This window comes from Balaenoptera musculus, chromosome 9 (assembly GCF_009873245.2).
Source record: "Balaenoptera musculus isolate JJ_BM4_2016_0621 chromosome 9, mBalMus1.pri.v3, whole genome shotgun sequence".
NCBI classification, from domain to species: Eukaryota; Metazoa; Chordata; class Mammalia; order Artiodactyla; family Balaenopteridae; genus Balaenoptera; species Balaenoptera musculus.
The window spans coordinates 14,699,654-14,719,022 of record NC_045793.1 but is presented as its reverse complement, the minus strand read 5'-3'; the positions used below and the strand labels follow the sequence as shown (position 1 = coordinate 14,719,022).

Below are 19,369 nucleotides of genomic sequence, written 5' to 3'. Positions count from 1 at the left end.
AGAACAATGTATCACAGCATGTTGATTTAGCTACAATGTTTGTCCATAATGTACACTGGTTAAAAGGATTCCTCAGCCATAAAAAGAAACGAAATTGAGTTATTTGTAGTGAGGTGGATGTACCTAGAGTCTGTTATATAGAGTGGAGTAAGTCAGAAAGAGAAAAACAAATACCATATGCTAACACATATATATGGAATCTAAAACAAAAAACAAAAAACTGGTTCTGATGAACCTAGGGGCAGGACAGGAATAAAGATGCAGACTTAGAGAATGGACTTGAGGACATGGGGAGGGGGAAGGGTAAGCTGGGACGAAGTGAGAGAGTGGCATGGACTTATATATACTACCAAATGTAAAAATAGATAGCTAGTGGGAAGCAGCTGCATAGCACAGGGAGATCAGCTCGGTGCTTTGTGATCACCTAGAGGGGTGGGATAGGGAGGGTGGGAGGGAGACGTAAGAGGAAGGGGATATGGGGATGTATGTATACATATAGCTGACTCACTTTGTTATACAGCAGAAACTAACACAACATTGTAAAGCAATTATACTCCAATAAAGATGTTTAAAATAAATAAATAAATAGATGTTAAAAAAAAAAAAAAAGATTCCCCTGGTCGTTTCCGACTTGGCTTTTCAAACATACAGGAGAGAGTAAAAGGTCACGTGGGTGCCCATCAGGCTCCACCCACTCAAGCCGGACTTTTGGGGTCAATGTGGTGGGTAGCCAAAATGAGACCTAAATTTGTTGAAGGTGGATCACAGCTACATGAATGTTCATAATACCATTCTTTCTTTCTGTGTGTATGTTAGGTGTTTTCCATAATGAAGATATTTTAGTATTAAAAAAAGAAATTCAGTAGCTGTCCTGCATGGGCACTGAAGGCCTCTTAAAGTCAAGGGTTCCCTATATTTGAAGGTTTAAACAGCTTAAGCAGAAGTGAATAGCCATCCATCCACAAGCTGTAAAAATGACTTTTGTACTGAATAAAAAGTTGAAATGGGTGACCTTAGGTTCCTTTCAATACTGAGATTCTATATTCTAGTGGAGGATCTAAAGTATAATTGGAACCAAGCAAACAGGGATTTGGGCTAATTCCAGAGTTAGTACATATGGATTGTGGTCTATTTACTCTCTAATGCTAACCAAATGTCATGAAACTGAGTACTGATTCTCATTTCTAAGCATTTAATGATCATTTTCATAATTATTTCACAGTATTTACTCTAAATCCTTCCTTCTTTTTGCTTTCAAAAAAAAAACAGATTGCTTAAGCTAAAATAGACGTTTACAGCGATCGTATTTTACAATATTTGTGAATTTTAGATCTTCCTCTTGAATCTTAGGTGCATGAAAGGTACATTCGAAACGATGACCATTTTTCCAGGAAGCACCACACATAACCTCTTCATCTGCAGCTAATTTAGGTGTGCTCCCTGCATGGTGTCCTAATTACACCTTTGTTATCTGCTATCAGATGACTCCACTAATCAGCCAAGCCTGCAACCTGCTCCTGGCCCATTTAAAGCAGTATGCAGAATCCAGGGAAGCTTTCGACATCCAGAGGTAAGGGCGCTGCATAGCTACATTACAGATGAGAAATCACATGTTTGAATTGCTGCTTCTTGTAACTGTACGTAATTGCCAGACAATTACCTTGGGACCAGCAAACTATGGAAATGCTAGAAGCTCCTAAAAGTATGGGTGGACTAAGAAGAAGAAATGAAACCCACGGAAAATGTGAAGCAAAAGCAAACGAAGCCCAGGGGGCTGTGGCTTGTGGAGGGAACCCTGAGTGGGCAGTGTTTTGTGGGTGGACTTACCCTCCGACGTCTACAGACCCAGGAGTGGGCAAGATATGTCTGGGCAGAAAGGACAGGGTCCTGGGGGGCGAGGGGTGGGGGGGAGGAGGAGTCCATGCGTTTTTAATTTAAGAAAAACTGTGGCTCCCCTCAGGCTAGAAGCCATGACTTAGTGGTGGACCCTCAGTTTAAACGACTGACTGGCTTTTTGCCTAATTGTCCTGTGCTAAATTATGGTTTATACCAGATGAAGAGTCCCACAGCAGATTAGCCAGAAGCCAACTCGCTCTTATTATCATTGTTAATAAAATAATAACATAATCATCACCAGCATTTACATTCTACCGTATTGTTTACAAAATTCTCCCCTCTACATTCTCTCTGGTCCTGAGGTGCGTGAGTTGGGTAAAGATAAGATGGGCCCAGCAGCCATAAAAGCAAAGTAAATAACTCTTTAAACCTTTACATCGTCAACAATTAGGATCAGATGAAATCACATTCAGTAGTCGAATTATTGTTTTTGCTGTCAAAGGGAAATGTGCATCAATTATAGAAATGTTTTCAGTAAAAGCAGTCAAAATAAAAGATGTCACCTGGAGGAGATGTCGTGTAGTCCTTAATGATAAGTGATTGGTTATAGAATTTATGAAGAAGAGGAACTAAGCGTGCGTCTACCTCAAGCCACAAAAATAGACCTTTTCATTATAAAAGGATATGAACACCCAGTTGTGAGACTTTTTAGAAGCAACCTGACTACCCCTGTGACATAACAAAAAAGAATTATTCTAGCTTAAAATGGCCATTTGGGGGGCAGGTTTCCTAGAGCCTAAGGGGTTAATTTTTCTGAAGCTACTGCCAGACACTTTTCCTTGTGTTTGTTTCTAAAGTGCAATGTGTGTTTCCTATAATAATATACATATGTTCATGAAGCTGGTACCAAAGTTTGCCTTGTATTTATTTGAGTCTAAAAGGGCCCTGGTTTTTTTGTTTGTTGCTCTTATGAAAACTGTAAAATCATTAGGAGGAAGAGGGAGACAGAGCTAATAAAACTAGATAATCAGGTGGTTAATTTCATCAGTCACAATTTGCTATACATCAGTCAATCGTTAGACCCTGGCCTTGGATGGGCTCTGCAAAGCCTCTGTAAAGCTCATAGCCTTTGGGTCAAGCGTTTTCCCTCCTTCATGGGGAGGAAAATGTAAAGTGTACTTCTTGGTTTTGACTGAGTCTGGTTTGAAGCTACCGGAAGGCTGAAAGTTGAATACCTGAGGCTCTCCTCCCCTCCCCCATCTTTGTCTAGATCGGCTGTTATGTGTTTATGTTTCCCGCTCAAATTCTGCGGTCATGCCCCCAGGATCTAATCCTGGGGGCTCCTCTCCCACTACCTCACTTCGGATCTGCCAGAAGCTCCCCTTTCAAACAGGCAGACGATGGAGTCGTGCCCCTCCAGGAGTGCGTATGATGGGGAGGCCAGTGGCTGAGTCCTTTCCAAACACAAACTGTTCTCTCTCCTGTAGGTGCTACTGCTGCTACACCACAGATACGGTTGCCAGCGTCGCCTTTGGCACCCAGGTGAACTCCTGGAAGGCTCCCAGGCACCCCTTTGTGAAGCACTGCCGGCGCTTCTTTGAATCCTCAATCCCCAGGCCTATCCTGGTTTTAATCTGTAAGTACAGCTCCTGCGGAGGGCGGGTAAATTGGGCAAGTTGGGCAGACCCCGTGACACCCCGGTGGCCCCAGGCAGCTTTGGGGCTCAGCCCCTGCCACCTGGAAAGGGTACTCAGGGTGTCTCTGAGAGTCTCCCTGTGGAGTCTGCCCTGCAAGAGCCCCTGTTTTCCTGGAGCCGCCCAGGCTCCTCTGTACCAGTCTGGCGCCACTTATTACCTGCACAGGTGGCCCTGGCCTGGCTCATCACTGCCTTAGTGAGCACGGCCGCCGTGCACGGGGCTGAGTGCTTCGCCTGCATCGCCTCTGTTAGTGCTGGTTTTCACCCCATCAGGAAGGCATTCTCCTCCCCACTTTACAGATGAGGAAACTGAGGCTTAGAAAGGCAGAGCCGGGCTTCCCTGGTGGCGCAGTGGTTGAGAATCTGCCTGCTAATGCAGGGGACACGGGTTCGAGCCCTGGTCTGGGAAGATCCCACATGCCGCGGAGCAGCTGGGCCCGTGAGCCACAACTACTGAGCCTGCGCGTCTGGAGCCTGTGCTCCACAATGGGAGAGGCCACGATAGTGAGAGGCCCGCGCACCGCGATGAAGAGTGGCCCCCGCTTGCCGCAACTGGAGAAAGCCCTAGCACAGAAATGAAGACCCAACATAGCAATCAATCAATAAATAAATCTTTTAAAAAAAAAGAAAAAAGAAAAAGAAAGGCAGAGCCAAGACTGGAACCCAAACCTTTCATTTTCTAGGGCATGTTTCTCACCCCCAGCAAATTCCTCCTTAGAACACTTCTCTGCTTGAAGCCAACGCATAGTGAATTAGAAATCACATGTGACGGGCGACAGCAGATTACCGAATGCCATGGAGACCAGTCCATTCATCTTATTTCTGTTTTAGAAGTGAGTTTTTACCCTCTGGCCAATTCCGGTATCTTCTTGCTTTTATGGAAGCAATGAAGTGTTGTTATTACGGTTATTGATTATTGCCATAATTCCTAACCATTCTGCTGGGCTGGTAAATTCTATTCATTCCTTGGTTAGTTTCATTGCCATTTCTGAGTCAATTTCTGTGGAAGCCCCTGTCACCTCCATCGGCTCTGCACTGACGTTGTAGGAGTCGTCGCTCTGGGGGTCGAAGCAGCCTCGTCCTTCGCCCCTCACCCTCTGCACTCCAGGGAAATGCCCTTGCCATCAACCATGGAGCGCCCTGCAGGGCAGGTGGGTCCGCTGTCCCACGGCTGCTGCCCCGCCGAGCCCTCCCTCCCTGCTGTGTCATTTTGGTTCAGGCTCCCGCTGTTGAAAAGGGGCAGAGCATCCTGAGACCTGCGTGGATCTTTTAGGACCCTCTCCCCCGGGCTCCCACACATGCCTGTGCACAGTAGGCCCACTGTGAATGCTGAGGAGCTGAACTGAGCTGAGCTCCCCAGAGACGGGCTTGGCCCACGGCCAGGCTACCATCCAGGAGGGGACAAGTGTCCCTGACCCAGGGAGCCTCGTCATGGAGGCTTGTCATGCCCAGGGCATGGTGGCAAGGGCACAGGGTGCACATGGCACGGTAAGGGACGTGCCCACAGGGGACGAGGCCAGCATTCTTGTCAGCAGCTGCAGTGGCAGCTCTTAGAAACAATTCAGGTGGCAGCTCTGGGGAAAATGATCCAAAGGAAAAAAAAAAATGCAAATGACCAGAAAGTTAAGAAAGTAGATCAGCTTCTACCACTTGCTAAGACTTGAAACATGGCCTACAAGCTGTTCTTTCCTGATGAAATACAAAGACCTTGGACCCTCATCTCTAGGACCTGGGAAATTAACTTATAAGCGTGAGACTTGAGGGGCAGATGGAAGTGGGGATTCAACTGTACAGACGTTTATCAAGTGCTTACTATGTGCAAGGAAGGGTGAGGAGTCCCGAGGTAGAATAAGATAGGACCCTGCTCTGAGCAGCGGCTGTTCAGAGGGGAAGACAGGCCTTCAAAAGACTAATTCAAGGCCAGGGTTTGCTTCCCGGCAACAGGCATCTAATAGCCCTGGTTTATTCTCACCCCCTTTTCAATGCCACTTTTGTTTTTCTCTTTCAAGTATCATTTCCATCCATAATGGTCCCACTGGCCCGGATTTTGCCCAATAAGAACCGAGATGAACTGAATGGCTTTTTTAACAAACTCATTAGGAACGTGATTGCCTTGCGGGACCAGCAAGCAGCAGAAGAGGTAACGTATTTTAATAGGACGCAGCATTGAAATGGAATAGAAGCTAAGTTGGCATCGCTGTCTGTTTTCTCTCCCTCCCATCCCAACCCCACACACCCACGCCATGCTGTCCTTCAGTGGCCTACCACTTAGAGCTTGCCGGGGCAGCCGAGACAGGGCGGTGAGGAGGGGTAAATAAGGAGAGAAAGGTGAAAGCAAGCAGGAAGGGCAGTGGGGAGAAGCCCAGAGCGATTTGTCCACACTCTGACCCAGGGGAGTAGAATTAAAGCTGTCCTCCCCCAAGCTCACGGGCCCCCCTATTTCAAGCATCCCTCCCAGCACAGGTTACGGGCAGCCTCAGAGAATTTTCTAGGTAAATTTGCCCACGTGCTTTTCATCAGTGTATTCTTTATATTGAAAAACAGCAAGATGGAGCTTTACAGCACAAACAGCACGGTCATTAGAGGGGAGTTCAGGCAGCTGTCACCAGCCCCACATTCCCTTTCTGCGTGGAGGGCATTGCTGCAAAACGCGTGGTTGAGGGCCTTCGCTGAGACCTAGAAATTTCTTTCCTCCTTGAAGACTTGCCCTATGCTTGGCTCACAGTAGGAATCGAGTAAATATTTGTTGACTGAACTTGGCTGAGAACAGAAATAGGAATTTTCAGTGTTAAGGAAAATAATTTCAATATTGCATATGCTCATGCATGTATAATGCTATTCTTTATGGGCCTTACTGCAGTCAAGGAAATTGCTTAAAAGGAAAAAACAAGGCTGAAATGTCTCTTCCTGAACTGACTTGTGTCAGATGTAGCTTTAGCGTGTTTTCTCAAAGACTGGGCAGCTCAGGGGGGATCACCGAGGCGGGGGACGGAGGTCCAGTGTTGCAGCACTGTCCGAGCATGAGATCAGGGGTCAGTCAGTGGCCGGATGCACGGAGCAGCCTCAGGCACAGCCTCGTCCTGCCCGGCTTCACTCTCTGGATATTGTGCAGCAAAGGCGTCCTAGGCCAGGAGGTGAGGGAAGCTCACAGGTGCAGACAAGCTCACAGCCCTTTGGCCCAAACCCCTGAGAACTCAACCTGCCGCCCTTAGAGGTGTGAGAAGAATCAGCTCCCTGGTGTCCCTGGCCCAGCTCTGCCGTCTGAAAGGACAGACCGTTCTCATCCAGGTTCATGCCTCTCCAGGGTGAGGATGGAGCCTGGGGAAGGAGTGGCGAGGGAGGTCCCATTTTCAAACCTTAGTATTGCGGTGAAGGTCCTCCCTCACGCATGTGGGGTTTGTCACACACCCCGCCCCCAGCCTGAAACCCACTGGTTGTAGAATCAGGCTGAAAATTCTAACACTGTTGCACCAAATAGCTTACTAAGAGGTGAGGGGTTATTAAAGATCCAATTACTGGGATTGCCTCAAGCTTTTCCTTTTATAAACTCCAGAGCTATTTGTTTCAAACAATGAGTTGATCTGAGAAAAACCTCCCAACCACAAATCCAGGACTGCCCGTGTCAAGACAGAGCTATATGGTTACTAAGAAAACTTGCTTTAAACCCATCTAAACTCTGTAGACATTCCATCAAGCAGATGTGTGTTTGCTCAGTGGAAAATGCAGCACAGATGTTAAAAGGTAAATATTTTTCTAAGCTCTGGCCGATGGGTGGATTAGACACCTACATCTATCAGGGTGCATATTTTTCTTGGATATAACCATAAACCAGCACTGTTGCAGCCCTAAATGGGCAGTGTTCAAATAGCCTCCGTGATGCAGTGCAAATAAAAGAAACCCATCTACACTAATGCTCCTCTCCAGCGCACAGGCCCCAGAGAGCAGCCCTTTCCTCTGGCCTCTGGAGCTGGAGGTTAAGACAGATTTCTATAAGGCTCCATAGCCCTGAAGCAGCCTGGCTGAGCTGGGATGAGAGGAAAGGTTGCCAGCTGCAGCTCTGCCACGGGGAAAATCCAATAGTGTGGATGTGCCTGTGCCCTCCCTCCCATCACTGCCCCCACATGACTCCAGCAAAACCACAAGCAAGCCTCGGGGACCACAGCTGTACTGTACCCGAGGAGTTTCAAACGTGCCAGCCAAGAGAGAGCCCAGGGATGCTCTGGGGTCCCCAGCTAGCAGCCAGGAGCCGAGAGAGCAGAGGACGCTCACCTCCCACGCGTGCCATCGTGTCCTGCCCTGGGACCAGGGGTAGAGTCCCAGATGTTGACCAGGCAACAGGAAGGCAGCTGGTGGAAAGCCAGCCCTTGGGGATGCCATTTGGGAAGCAGAATGAGTAGGGCTAGGGTGGAAAGGGCCATTCTCTCAGCCATTCCCACCCGAGCAGGCTGGCAGGACGCTGAGGCCTTGCCTCCTAAGTCTCAAGGTTCTTGCCACCACAGGCTTAGCTGGGAGCCCTGCTGGAAGCTCAGCAGACACCTTCCAAGGTCACAAAGCTGGGAAGCAGTAGAGCTGCAAATGTCTCATGTCTCCAAGGTTCCTGCTCCAAGTAGCATGCAGTTGCGAGCAAATCCAACACAGCCTTCCTCAAAATGCACTTAGGGCGTTGCATGTTTATGTGTGGAGTTATTTATTGCATACCTAACATGTGCTCGGCACAGTACAGGCGTGGTATGCGAGTGGGGTGGTGCAGGATTCTGCCCTGGAGACGCAAGCAACCCCACGTGACATAACAACCACCTTAACAGATGCTAATGTGTGTGACATAGATTATTAACACAATAGGAATTCAGAAGCCAACGGGTTGAGAAAACGATACAACAAGTAAAGTACTCTGAAATTATCATTTTTTCTGTTGGTGGTTCTAATGTTCTCCCTTATGCTGTTGAGTCCCATAAACTTCAGAAAAGAGTAACATATTGGTTGTCACTCATCACATCAAAGAGCTGTTCAAAGATGGGATGTGCCAGGTACACACTTTGTCAACCCTAAAGCAATACGTAAACACTTCCATTGTTACAATTAGCGGTAGTGAAAATATAAAGAATATGCAGATTGCTGATAAGGAAGGTAGGGGAAAATGGTAAGAAACCTCTAACCACTTAAATGGGGTAGGAGATGACTGAGGATAAAAAGGACCCACAGGAGGAGGCTAGGTTAAGAGATGCAAAACACAGACTGGAGACTTTGAAGACAGGCTTCACCAAAGCTAGTTCCCTCCCCCGCCCCCAGGTCCTGTTAACTCCCTGCTGTGAGAAAAACATGGTGCAGAAGTCAGCCCTGGATGGTGGGGAAGGGAACAGTGGAGCACGTGCTTTGATTTAAATCCAGATGATGCTTCAGTTGCTTTTTTGCTGGAAAAACCAACTCAGCCAACAATACAAACACGGATAAAGTAAAAAAAAATAAAAGCCCCCCTGGTTTTCCCAGCTCCCAGCTCACTGTGAACTGTGGGGTACGGATGTTGCTAAACATTTCCTATGCATGGAAAAACATAATGAAAGATATTGTCCAGGTGCTGTTCTAACAGAAGTGAGATCCCACTATGCATACTGTTCTGCGACTTGCTCTTCTTACTAACCGAGGTGGCTTAGCATCTTCCTGACTCGGCCCAGATAGAGCAGAGCCTCGTCCTCTGCAATGGCAGCGTCACAGCCTGCCACTGGCTGCGCTAGTCTCTGAACCAGTGCCGCGGTGAGGGATGGGCAGGGGGGCTCCAGGCTCTCTGCAGCTCAGACAATCCTGCAATGAACATCCTCACTCCTATCGAGCCCTTTAAAAGCTGCATGTGGACTTCCCTGGCGGTCCAGTGGTTAAGATTCCGTGCTTCCACTGCAGGGGGTGTGGGTTCGATCCCTGGTTGGGGAACTAAGATCCCACGTGCTGCGCAGCCAAAAAAATAAAGAAAAGAAAAAAGAAGTGGAAATACAGTGTCCTACACATGAAACCTATATAATGTTATAAACCAATGTTACCTCCATAAGAATAATAAATTTTAAAGAAATATTTAATAAATAAATGAATAAAAGCTGCGTGTGCACATCTTCTTTTGTGCTCCAAGAAGCCTCTCTTATGTGACTCTAAGGCCAAAATATGCACTTTCTTCTTTTGTTCCTTAGAGGCGGAGAGATTTCCTCCAAATGGTCCTGGATGCCCGACATTCCACCACCTCCGTGGGCGTGGAGAACTTTGACATGGTCAGACAAGTCTTCTCTGCCACTGAATGCACAGTGAACCCTTCCCAGCAACACCAGCCCAGACTCCTGTCCAAGCCTTTGACTGTGGATGAGGTCGTGGGCCAGGCCTTCATCTTCCTCATCGCTGGCTATGAGATCATCACCAACACTCTCTCTTTCGCCACCTACCTCCTGGCCACCAACCCTGACTGCCAAAAGAAGCTTCTGAGAGAGGTGGACCATTTCAGCGAGAAACATGTGAGTACAGTTGTCTATGTGATTGTGTGTTCATAGAAGTGACACTTATTTTTGATAACCGTCTTGCTAAAATCACATTCTAAGTTTAAAAGGGTGCCATGGCCCACCTTCTCCATCTCTCTGGGTTAACAAGTAAAATGGAGTGCTCAGAACAACAGGGAAAAAGAAAAAAAGAAAAGAAAAATTGTCCCATGCCTTCATGGTCTGGGGTGGTCCATGAAATCAAGCCTGGCTCAGAGAAGCTGCAGAGTCCCAGGCAGTCAGGGTCAAAGATCAGGGATGGGGAAGGAGGCCTGGTTTCCCAGTGCTCTGTCTATGGAGTCTCCATGCTCAGGGAGGTGGATGTGAGCCAGAAAATGGAGCCAAGTGGAAGGCAGAAGCAGGCCTAAGGATGGGCCAAGTCAAAGCCGGAATGGAGATGGGGTGAGTGCGGAGGAATAGGTCTGTGAATGGAGTGATGTGAAACGGGGCCGAGTCCAGATTCTGGATATTCCTTCTAGATGGGGCTGCTCTTTTCTGGGCTGGAAGCAAACTTCCAAAGGTGCTGAGCTTGGCTACTTCTTTTTCTGGGTGCTTATGTGTGTACTGCTTTGACTTATGAGTTGTTAAAGAAAGTCATTTAAAAACTCTGTGCTTTAAAAGGAAGACCACCGGGGCTTCCCTGGTGGCGCAGTGCTTGGGAGTCCGCCTGCTAATGCAGGGGACATGGGTTCGAGCCCTGGTCTGGGAGGATCCCACATGCCGCGGAGCAACTAAGCCCATGTGCCACAACTACTGAGCCCGTGTGCCTAGAGCCCGTGGCCCACAACAAGAGAGGCCACCGCAGTGAGAAGCCCGCACACCGCAATGAAGAGTAGCCCCCGCTCGCCACAACTAGAGAAGGCCGGTGCACAGCAATGAAGACCCAACGCAACCAAAAATAAAAAAATAATAAATTTAAAAGGAAGACCACCATAATAGAAATCTTTCTAGTACATTCTGATGTAATGACGATTACATTCACAATGTTGGGAGGAGGCCTGTTCCGTTATTGGAACCGTCAGAAATTTTTTTCATATACTGAGCTGAAAACTGCTTCCCAGGAAATTCCACTTCTTTATCCCACTGGGGAAAGTAGATGTAAGGTGAGCCTTTCTTTTGAAAACTGCACTACCTATGTTACTAATTGCCTCAACTTCTGGCTCACCACGAGCTTATGGTCCACTTAAAGTTCTGTGACGTTATGACATCCGCCAAGCCAGGTGTCCCCAGTCCACTGCTTGGACCATTGATTTTCTGAGCGTAGGTGCAAGAGTTTAGATTTATCCTTATTATTGCTCAAGTCAGCCAAAATAATTTTGAATCTTGATTCTTCCATCTGTCATATTAGCAATTCCTCCAGCTCTGTGTCATCTGAGACTTGCTAAGCATGTTTCCTATTTCATCCAAGTCACTGATTAAAAAATGTTGAGCAGGACAGGTCTTCCCTCCAGGTTGACATTGATCTATTAATCAATATTCTTTGGGTATGGAGTCTCAACAAGCCATGAATCCATTAACCCTACTACCTACTTCCACCACCCATCTCATCCTATTTCATAGGTAGTTGTGGGTTTTTTTCAGTTGAGGAGGTAAAGGAGGAAGGATCAAAGATGATTGGGGTACATTACTGCAAGAGAAATAAGGGGAGCTGAAGGTATATTACGATGCAGTTAGGGCAGGAAACAAAACCCCAACCCCAAATGATTTAAATACACACATACAAAGGAGGGAGGTACTTATTAATACAGATCATTGAGCAGCTTAGGGGTAGATGTGGCTTCAAGCAAATCTTTATCGAGGCTCAAAGATAGGCTCAGGTCCTAGTTTCTCCCCACTTCTTGGTTGTGCTTCCTTCATACTGGTCCCATTCTCAGGTGTGCCCTCCTCTTGAAGCCCCAAGCAGCCTGCTAAGAACGCTTGGGACTACAGGTTTCCTTGCTCATAACCAATGGAGAAGAGAGCCTGTGACCCCAAATTCTCAGCAAGAGTCATCAGGTTCACTCTGGTCAGAATGCTTAATTCACTGCCCATTCCTGAACGGACTATTGTGGCCAGGGGAATGGGGGCGTGGATGGGCTTCAGTCAATCAATCCCACCTCCAGAGTCAACTGTACCCAAGTCAGATGTCTGCAGAACTTGGGAGAGCGACCTCCCAGAGGAAGCTCCGACAGCTATCCCAGGAAGGCGGTCAAGGCAGGAGAGGGAATTTAGCCCCCTGGTCTCATATAAGCCAGAAGGCAGGTCAAACTGAAGACTTTTAAAGCATCTAGAGAGTGGTCAGCCATGTAGTGGACATGGTAGTGGGTTGGAGAGGAGACAACAGCTCTGAGAGGTAGAAGTCATGGTCCTCACCTTCAGGGAATTTAATTGCCAAATAAAACAATAAGTTATGTCTATGACAACAATCCCTCCTTCCAAATGAAATTCTCCAGGGCAACAGAAGGCAGCACTTAATCAAGTCTAGAATGTGTGGTGTCATTCACAGAGCTTGGGGCTCCAGGAGTCTGTCCCACCAGCTACACTGTAATTCCATCTGCTTATGTTCACCTACACAGGGAGGGTTTCCATAGGCCTTCATTCAGAGGCCCTCACGCACACAACCCCTTACCTCTGACATGGCCTAAACTGACCTTGACCTCAAGGAGGGGTGATACGATCTCACTAAACCCTGGCCTCCTTCAAATCCCCCCCAGCCTAGGATGGGGGCTTCTTTCCCCAGAGAACGACCTCCCATGGGGCTGTGCAGAATGCTGCCAGGCACTGAGACCCCATGGGCAAATAAACAGATTTCAGGAGGTAAAGTTTTTCAAACTTTAGTGTACATAAAATCATCTGGGAAGATTGTTGAGATGCAGAGTCCTGGGCCCTTCCCGCAGAGATTCTCATTCCATAAGTCTGGGCCAGGCCCCAGGAACCTGTATTTTAAATACACATCCCAGGTGATTTCTGACGCAGGTGGTCCCTGATTCCACCTTGAGAATACAGCCTTGGACTTTCAGGGTCCAAAGCCCTGCCCCAGCCATGAAAGCCCCTGGGTCATTTTCTTTCTCTAGGTAACAGGTGGGACTGTCTCTGAGAAATGGGAATATATAGAGCTGGTCTTTTTAAAAAATAAATTTGGTAGTCACAATAGTGTTAAAAGTTATATAGCCTTGCACGTGGTACACACACAATAAATATTTTCAGGTTCTCTTTTTTCTTTTCTTTTTTTACTGTAATCAGAGTTCTGTTAATATGGACCATCTGTCAGAACATGGAAATGCAGATTAGATGTTCACACATTAGATATTTTCCTGAAAATATTCCTGAAAATTTGCATGTAAAGTATGACTTGTGATAATTTTCCTGCTGGTTTCCTTTCAACAAATATTTTCTGAGTGCCAGTTAATACCAGAGTCAGGCTCCAGACCCTACACCCAAGGATGTTCTGACCTAGTTCTTCCATGATATCCCTGTAGAGCCCCGCACATCTCATTAGATGGTCTTCCCTTGTATTTGTCAATGAGGTCACTGGATTTGAGCTCTAGAGCTTCTCTTCTCTGAGCCATATCCTTTTTTTAGCAATGCCCTAAGAGAATCCAACAAAAGCTATGCTTTCTCCCCAAGAAAAAGTATGTATATGTGCACTGTATCAGGATTCTTTCTGCTGACAGTAATAGAAAACTCAACCGAGGCTGGCTCAGAGAGTTTATTGACCCACGTGACTGAAAACTCCAGAGTAAGGCTGCCTTCAGGTATGGCTTGACGCAGGGGCTCAAACTCCATCACTGAGACCCAGGTTGCTGTCTCTCCCCCTCTCTCAGCTCCAGTCATGCTGGGCACACTCCGTTCTTAGACAGGATCTCCCCTAGTGGTCTCAAGACAGCTGTGTAACCAGTTATGTTGAACAGCCTGAACGAAGTGAACATGGAATCCTGAACGTGGAATCCTTTTGTGTTTTTTCCAATTATTTCTTTTAAATATGCTCAGACAAATCTCATCCCCTTTCCTTGATGATACTTTGGATGGACAGATCGCAAAGGTTTCTGTTCCTTTGGCATTAAATAGTTCAGCAGTCTGGTCCAGGTTAAAACTTCAGTCTCAGATCCAGTTCAATGCCCTTCCATCCCCTTAGCTCAGGCTGACCTGTGGCCTGAGGAAGCTGTCTGGGGGAGGGGGTGTGGTCTGTTCTTTCACCCACCTTCCTCTCCTTCCCCGGTGTCTCCTGTACACCCATCTCCTCCCAGGGGTGGGGCTTCTAACAGATCCCTAAATCCTGCCTAAAGGGGGCTTCTCTTAGCCCCTCCCCTGCGGTATGAAGGCATGTGGCCTCTGTTCTGAAGCGGACGGATGCAGGTGTTATCCAGAGGGCTGACTCCTGCGACCACCCCGTCCCCACAGTTCCCTGATGGGGGAGGGGCTCCTGCCTCACAGCTTCTGGGTGCTGGGGTCTCCTGGTGGCAGCCAACCCTCTTAAGCAGGGTACTGGCAAGATGGCTGGAGCTGACCAATGTTGCCTTGCAGTATCTGAGTGGCACACAGGAGTCACACATCTTGGCCACACCAACAGGGGCTACTCCCGCTGCTGTCCCCTCTCTGTGCCCTGACATCTCCCTCCAGTTACTTTTCCTTTGCTCGAATAGGTAGAGGGGGCAAATGAACAATTGTGCTGCATCAGCAGGTGCCGCCACGCTCAGGTGGCCGCCTCGTCTGTCTAGGAACGGTTCTTTTGGAGCGCCCCCCCCGCCCCGACCTCCTTGACTCAGGACAGGAGAACTCTGCTCCAGGCTGAAGACCCCTTGCTCTGATACGTCTTCCTTAAGTCCCTCTCATCTTTTCATAGGCTGAGGACAGGGGCAGTGGAGAGCTGGTTCAGGTCCAGCATGAAGGAAGAGTCTCTGTCCTGGGGGTTCTCAGTGAAAGTCTCGCAGCATCTCACTGATAGAGACTGGGTCGTGCGCCTGCCTCTCAGCCCATCACCGGGGCTGAGGGGAATATGACGCTCTGACTGGCTTAGACCTGGGTCACTCCCCATCCCTGGAGTTGGTGCCCAGAAGGGGCCTCGCCGGAGCCACTCAGAACTCAAATGGAGGAGGAGTGGGTCCCCAAACCCTTGTTACTAGAAGTGGGGTGAGTGGCTGCTGGGTGGCCAGAAAACAGTGTGTCCATCCATGTACATAGAATCCATGGTCTCCAGATTAGAAGCTCCCACTTTCAAATTCTGTGTTATGCAATCACACTCACCTTTCCTCTGAACTTGTAAAAACCAGCTTTCCAAGGTTGAAGGTATAAATCCAACAGTGACTGGCACTGCCTGCTCTTTTGCACTTCTAAATGACGTGCACTTCTTGTAAATGATGTGGCCACTTCACACCAAGTGTCTGGTGATGTGCACAGAGCCAGCCAATGCTTCTTTGTTGGTTAGAGTGATGCCCGGGTTGGCGGTTGGCCTTATAGCATCCTTTACCAGTGAAGACGGGAAATTGTCGGGGGTGAGGTCACTAATTCAGGGGCTCTCCTTGAACAGAACTAAACTTCTGGCACATATAGGGACACTCCAAGGCCATCCTTCACTATGGGGGATTATCTTGATATACATGCTTTACAACCCACGCATTCAGTGTGGTTAATACCCCATCTCTCACAACCCTTTTTGACTCAAGTGGCCTTGATTGCTTTTCTCCTTTCAGGGCAGAGATCTCTGTTCCAGTATAAAATAGAGCTATAATACGGTCTATAATGCATGCCTCAGGGCTGCTGCTTTCTAGAACATGTATGTTTTCTCCCAAATCATCTGGCTTTGGAATTGTGTCTGGCCTCCCCTCCTTTCACGAAACTTTCTTTCTCAAGTCACCACATCTCATGGAGAACTCTCTTTTTTCCCCATGTGTTTCCTTAGTCATCTTAAAGGGGAGGTACCTTCAATAGTGGAGGAGTGGGGAAAGATTTGTACCAATTGGGCCACTTGTAAAATTGAGAAAACACACAAATTATTTAATAAGACCTCTGTAGTATGGATGCTTCATTGTGTTCTCCAATATCTAATTTTGAAAAGGATGAGAAGGAAAAAAAAAAAAACTTCTTTCCATATAAATTGTTTTTGCTATAGCTTTAGCAGTTTATGTTGAAATTATTGACTTTTGATCTGGCTAAACCATTCTCTTTCCTTCTCTTTGGTGCCGGACTGTGGCAGCCAAAATTTATGACCCATTTTCCTTCTGCTTAATTGTTGTTATAAATCTGCTGTGCAGAACCCAGTTGTAAATTTATCACAAATTAGACTAGATTGATATACAGCGTCTCTTTAGGATAATTTGAGCACAGTTATGCCTTAGAAGGAAGGCCAGATTCTTAAACCTTCTCTTGAAGAGCTGCTTTGTAACCATTATAAATACCTAATTAAAATACAACTTTTTCTCTTAAGGATAAAAGAGCATTCTATGCTGGGTATTTCAGCTGATTAGCTCATGCTGCTAATGTGAGCAAGGTTGAGGATTTGTTCCTTGAAGTAGCCAGAGGGTATCAAAGGAAAAAAGCATATTCTGTGGCTACACACACACACACACACACACACACACAGACACACACGCACACAAACCCACACACGCGCACACACACACACACACACAGAGTCATTTTGCCCCATCCAGCTGTTTCATAAATACACGTCCTTTTTCACAGGGGTAGGGTTGGGTGGAAAAACTGTGAATATCTTAACACAAATTCATCCTCACTATGGAAAAAAAAAAGTTTCCCAGTTTGGATTCCACTCAGGGTCAATTTTCAGGGTCATTTTCACAGGGAGTAGGCCAATCTTAAATTTGATTTTAAGATTCAAGTGAAAAACTGGAAATGGGTTTTTCCCCATTGAGAAGGTTTCCTGCCCTATGTCCAGGTCTGCTGGGGCCCTGCTGTCTGACAGTCTGGGAGGGGTTCACTCAGCTGCCCCCCTGATTCAATCACCCAGCCACACAGGGCTTAGTGGTTCTTCTGGAAGCTTCCCTTTCCTACAGATCCCATAATAGTACAACAGAACACAAAGCAATGAGGTACAAAGCAAGAGATAGGAGCAAAGAACAACTTATAGCTCTGAAGTCAAACTGTGAAACAAAGACGAGCACTGGGACCGTGGCACGGTGAGGTTAGGGTCAATAGACGGCAGTACCAGCCTCAGAGCGGAACGCCTCAAAATATAAAGTACATATGAATCCCCTGCGGACCTTGCTCAACCACAGGTTCTGATGCAGTAGGTCCGGGGTGGGGCCTGAGACTCTGCATTTCCAACAAGGTCCCAGGGGACGCCGATGCTGCCACTCCACGGCCCACACTGAGCAGCCGGGTTCTAAACCCTAAAGACTGCATCTCCCTTCGTTGTGACGTACGTAGCGAGTATTTATTTCTAATGATAGCTAAAGTACTGATGTTCTGCCAATGATTTACCATTTGTTAATAAAGTAGAACAGTTTCAAAATTATTCCAACAATAATGGTGTCACTCTCACTTGACTGAGTGAGAGAGAAAGTGATGCAGGAATTAATCCTGGATGTGTCTTCAGAAGTGTATTGCCTATAACCCTAAAATCATCTTGCTTCCTTAAATACAGTTGCCCCTTGAACAACACGGGGGTTAGGGGTGCCTACCTGCTGCACAGTCAAAAATCTGTGTATAACTTTTGACTCCCTGAAAACTTAACTACTTAGCCTAAGTAACAGTAGGCTAACAAACTCAGCCTACTATTGACTGGAAGCCTTACGGATAACATAAACAGTCAATTAACATATGTTTTGTATGTTACGTTATACACTGTATTCTTACAATAAAGTAAGCTAGAGAAAAGAAAATGTTAAGAAAATCATAAGGAAGAGAAAATACATTTACAATACTGTCCTGTATTTATCAATACCGTGAGCTTACTTCGTCTGTTTACAAGACAGATCATGTCAGTACCTGCATCAATATTGTCTTATATGATACAAAACACTGTAGATGTTACAGGTGCTACTAACACTAGACATCAAAAAGGAAAAGATAATGTTAAAAAGAAATTCAAATTTATTTACAGGTATAATGATTCACGCATTGATAATGAAGAAGCAGCAATATGCTTGCTTTATGGTAGCCTAGCCTATATACTAATCATTATAAAATTTTGTATGGCATACAGTATTATAGCCACATTCATAATATAGTATTGGAAACATAGTTACATTTTTAAAAAAACCACTGACCCATGATGATAGGCTGATAGCTTCTCCAATTATGAGAGAAGCATACTGTATGTAATATAATTATTTGAAAGCAAAGTTATAAAACAGTAAGAAAACTAACACATTATAAAATTTTATATTAAATATCACCTTTATGCCTATGTCAGGATAGACTAGTATCTACATATATTTCATGCATGTGTGACATACCTTTTTCTTAATTTTTTTGATATTTCTAGGCTACGTGGTTTGCAAGTTTTTTCAAATTGTCACGAATCGCCAACAATTTTTCCAAAATATTTATTGGAAAAAAACTGCTTATAAGTGGACCCGTGTAGTTCAAAGCCGTGTTGTTCAAGGGAAAACTGTAACGTCCTCCGGAGTCGGGGGTGGGAATCTGGGGGGGAGCTTTTGAGTTGATTTAAAGTTGTTTTCAAGGCAGATGAAAGTGGCAACCAAAGCCTTCTCTCCAGATTCACATGTAGACTGGGGATCTATCACATTCGACAGGCACCCACCTGGCTGGACCTTTCAGGCAGGGAGCTCCATCTAGACCATATGCACCCCTAATGAGCCCTTGGTGTATACGACAGCTCTGGGTGTCAATTGAGAGGCCATGTCAAAGCACCATGGCCAAAGAGAACTTCCCTGATGCTCTCTTCCTGGGGGCCCAGAGCAAAACCTGTACTGCAGGAGCTGCAGTGGGGGGACACTGGAATGTGTCCAACTTGCTCACTTCCTGTCCTTCTTTCTGGAAGTGTCTGACCCAGAGAAGCAGACTCTCTCACCCTTCCCTGGCATCCCAACAACGGATACCAGAGCAGAGAAGTCTTGACAGCCTACAAGAGGGGCCTCTCTGGTGTGTACCTGGACCTCCATCTTGGAAGTTAAGATTTGTGGCTACTGCTTCCAAAGCACCAATTCTGGGAAGGAAGAAGGAAGACAGGATGGGAGGCATCTCTGTGCCTCATCATTAGACAATGCAAGAGTCTCCTAAACAAGGTGAACAGCCAACCTGGACCAGGGACAGAGGCCCTGGTTTTAAAGTTCTCAGATACACACACCACCCAGGGCTCAAACTCTTCCACATCGGCTGGAGACATTCAAAGCCCATGGCCACAGTGACCCCTGGGGAAACT

At 46.6% G+C, this 19,369-nt stretch overlaps 1 protein-coding gene across 1 annotated transcript in view; it reads left to right on the top strand.

Annotated features, from left to right (window-relative positions):
- The window catches only part of TBXAS1 (thromboxane A synthase 1), a 148,843-nt gene that overhangs the window by 89,026 nt on the left and 40,448 nt on the right, over positions 1 to 19,369 (top strand). The window contains exons 6-9 of the mRNA XM_036864550.1: positions 1,482 to 1,570; positions 3,324 to 3,472; positions 5,542 to 5,672; positions 9,709 to 10,023. Of these exons, the coding sequence (XP_036720445.1) occupies positions 1,482 to 1,570; positions 3,324 to 3,472; positions 5,542 to 5,672; positions 9,709 to 10,023 (684 nt within the window). The remainder of the gene's footprint in view (positions 1 to 1,481; positions 1,571 to 3,323; positions 3,473 to 5,541; positions 5,673 to 9,708; positions 10,024 to 19,369) is intronic.